A 3750-nucleotide genomic window follows, 5' to 3' on the forward strand; every position below is an offset into this window, starting at 1 on the left:
TCACGGAATACCCTCTGGACTTTCACACCTAAGGAAGAAAATTGACATTCCAAGATATTGGAAATGAGCCAATATCTTCACTCTGGGTTCACAGAGTGGTAATAGAAGCCTCTAGTCAATTTTGACTTCCAGTTTCTATTGCACATCGATCCACTTTTCTTGGTCACAGGAAAAATCCCACAATGTATTTTGCCATTTCCAATCTAATCTACACTCTGGAAACCTCTGTTGGTTTCCCATTCAAATAATAGCCACAACTTACCTTGCTTAGCTTCCTAGATAAAGCAAGGTTGGCTACATGCTGCCACCTATTGGGGCCGCTTGCATGCAAGGGCCGCTTTTAAAATGGCCAAGGCAAGTGCAGCACAGCACTGGTTTTGCCAATAGGCACAGAGCCTATGAAGGAGTTGTTGGAGGATTAACTGCCTGTAGCATTCAGTTGATACTTTGTGGACCACCCTACTTTCACTGAAACGGCTCGGGCTTCAGGTAATCTCTCATCTTCAGAAAGTGGTTACCGTCAGCCTCAGAGGGTCCATACTTCTGTCTGGAGGCTCTGCCCTCAACGCTGAGCACTCCTTACAGCAGGGGTCTTCAAATATGGCCCTTTTATGACCTGTGGACTTCAACTCCCAGAATTCCTTAGGCCAGAATTCTGGGACTTGAAGTCCACAAGTCATAAAAGGGCCAAGTTTGAAGACCCCTGCCTATCAGGATCCCCTTCTCCCCCTCCCCTTCTCCCCTCTCCCCCAGGTTTGCTGGCTTCCGATGGCTCCCTTCCACACACAGCACTTTCCTCCGCTCCAGCTAGGTCCAGGTTTCTTCCCATGGCTCCACACGTTCTCTCCACTCTTCCCTTTCTCCCAGTTGTGATTGGGATCCCTATATGCCGCCGCCGCCGCTTTTCGTTTTGGGTTTTTTTTTTTCCTTGGGAGCTCGGCAGCGCTTTCCCTTTCTTTAGTTTAATGCCACCATCTGGGGAGGTTTTTCCGCGCCTTTTCTCCGCCCCCATCGCTTGGCTGGCGCTCGGAGGCCAGAGCTCCATGTGAGCGCACGGAGAGTTTCGCCCTGCCCGCGCCTCGCTGTCATTTACGTCAGACTCGGAGCGGTCTCAGGCACCCGCTCTATCTCCCTCACTCTTGAGATACGGAGGGTGCAGCAGCGCCAGCCAATTCTCCGTCTCCTCGGCTCCTGCCCGCCAAAGGCAAAGGGAAGACGCGGCTGCAGCCACGCGACGGGAGCAGATTTGCGGCGGTCAGCGGCGAAAGCAGCCGACACTCATGAGAAGCAGCTGTCAGCTTTGAGATCGAATCCGAGTAAGAAAGTGGTCTGCCGGTTCGGGGCGGGGGGCGTGTAAGGTGGGGGAATTGCAGCCCTGGGGAGAAGAAAGTGCTCGGGGCGCTGCTCCTGGTAGCAAGTGGAGGCTTTTTCAGGACTGGGGTCTAGCCCAGGGGTCTTCAAACGTGGCCCTTTTATGACTTGTGGACTTCAGCTCCCAGAATTCCTCAGCCAGCATTGCTGGCTGAGGAATTCTGGGAGCTGAAGTCCACAAGTCATAAAAGGGCCAAGTTTGAAGACCCCTGGTCTAGCCCATCACCTGCGCTTGGAGGGCGCCCGAGAACTCTGCTCGTAGAGCAAGAGGCAAGAGGAAGATGGGGCGGGAAAGGAAAGTTGGGGTTCAGCACCACGGACAGCACTCGGCGGCTTCTGCAAGCTGGACTCCGTAACCGATGTGAACCGACTTTCCTTCATTTTCTTCCGCCTGCTCCGATTAATTCTCCCTCCTTCGTACATTACCTTCACCTTCCTGCTGGATTTCACTCTGTATTCCTCATTCTTTTTTTCCCTTTTTTGCTATTCTTTCACTTCTTATTTATTTGCAGAGGCTGCAGGGAAATGGACTTTGCCTTATTTTAACCACCCCCTCTTCTTCTTTCTGGTCTTTCTCCTTGCAGGTGGCTTTTGCTGGCTGTGGCAGAAATGAACGAAAGTGTCCCCTTGAATGAGACTGGGGCTCCAGCACCTTGGATTCAGAGCAGCAGTGGCAATTCTTCGCTGGAATTTTCCTCCAAGCTCCCTATCTTTCTCCTCAATCCTTGGGATATTATGCTCTGCATCTCTGGAACCATTATTGCCTGTGAAAATGCCATTGTGGTGGCCATTATATTCTACACTCCCAATCTGAGAACCCCAATGTTTGTGCTGATCGGGAGCCTGGCCACGGCAGACCTCCTGGCTGGAGTTGGCCTAATCCTTAATTTTGTATTCCATTATGTGATCCAGTCAGAAACCATCAGCCTTATTACCGTTGGTTTCCTAGTTGCCTCTTTCACTGCTTCTGTGAGTAGCTTATTAGCGATCACAGTAGATCGTTATCTTTCTCTATACAATGCACTGACTTATTACTCTGAGAAGACTGTTTTTTGCATTCATATGATGCTAATCATCACCTGGGGGGTTTCCCTCTGCTTAGGACTATTGCCCGTCCTAGGCTGGAATTGTATGGAAGATTATTCATCCTGCAGTATTGTCAGACCTTTGACCAAGAGCAATGTGACTTTGTTGTCTGCCTCCTTCTTTTTCATCTTCATCCTTATGCTCCACTTGTACATTAAAATCTGCAAAATAGTTTGCAGGCATGCACATCAAATCGCACTTCAACAGCACTTCTTGACCGCATCTCACTACGTGGCAACCAAAAAGGGAGTCTCCACACTTGCTATTATCCTTGGAACCTTTGGAGCCAGTTGGTTACCTTTTGCTATCTACTGTGTCATTGGAGATTCAAACTACCCTGCGGTCTACACTTATGCCACACTTTTACCTGCTACCTACAACTCCATGATCAACCCCATAATTTATGCCTACAGAAACCAAGAAATTCAGAGGTCCATGTGGGTTCTCTTCTGTGGCTGTTTTCAATCCAAAGTGTCCTTCCGTTCAAGATCCCCCAGTGATGTTTAAGTGACTTCTCTCTGTGTGTAGGTTTGCACAAAGTGACAATTTTCAACTTTTGTGAATTACAGTGCCTGGTATGAACCAGATCCATGTTGTGAAATTGTTTTGGGGGGAGATGTTTAAACAGTAGCACTTTATGTATGTGTATTCTTGAGAATGTGACAGGTCTGGAGTTTCTGATTATGTGAAACTAAACTAAAAACAAACCAACAAACAAAAAACAAACCATGAATGTATACAAGATTGTACATTGTATTTGTGAAGTGAAGGCATTCCAAGACTACGTAATTATAGCACTTTATTTTTAGCTGCTGAACTGCCAAAACAGTATTGCCATTTTCAAAGGGCAAAGAGAGAATGAAAATAAGTGAAATGTTGTCTAGTTTGGGATGTGAGTGATAATATATTTTGCTGCACAGTATTGATAAATTATGACATTTTGTATACAAATAAACAAATTCATTACATTTTTTCTTCTGCGTTGAACTGTTTTAATGGCTTTAAAAACATGATCAGTGTTTTGCACTGCCTCACCTTTATTTACAAGAAATATTCATTGGGTACCTTCACATAAATTTTTTACAAAGAGAAATCTTATCATAAAACAAGAAAATAAAATAAACTATTTGGTTTGTTTACTTTCTGGTAAGTAGTAATTTATTTTCCATTTAAAAAACAACAACAGCAAAGCAAGCTTTAGAATGCTCACCAACTTTGCTTGCTGGAAATTACCAGCCCTAACCCCTGTTTATATAAAATATAATTAATAATACATATAACTTTCTGGAAAGG

General features: G+C 45.8%; 1 protein-coding gene across 1 annotated transcript; it reads left to right on the forward strand.

Moving 5' to 3' along the window:
• Positions 1-1980: 1980 nt before the first annotated feature.
• Positions 1981-2964, forward strand: GPR6 (G protein-coupled receptor 6; the record flags this gene model as incomplete). The annotated part of the gene is made up of 1 exon (XM_081325616.1): positions 1981-2964. The coding sequence occupies one exon, from the start codon at positions 1981-1983 to the stop codon at positions 2962-2964; it is 984 nt and encodes a 327-aa protein (XP_081181742.1).
• Between the last annotated feature and the right edge of the window lie 786 nt (positions 2965-3750).

This window comes from Vipera berus (assembly GCF_964194415.1).
Source record: "Vipera berus genome assembly, chromosome: 1".
In the NCBI taxonomy this organism is placed as follows: Eukaryota; Metazoa; Chordata; class Lepidosauria; order Squamata; family Viperidae; genus Vipera; species Vipera berus.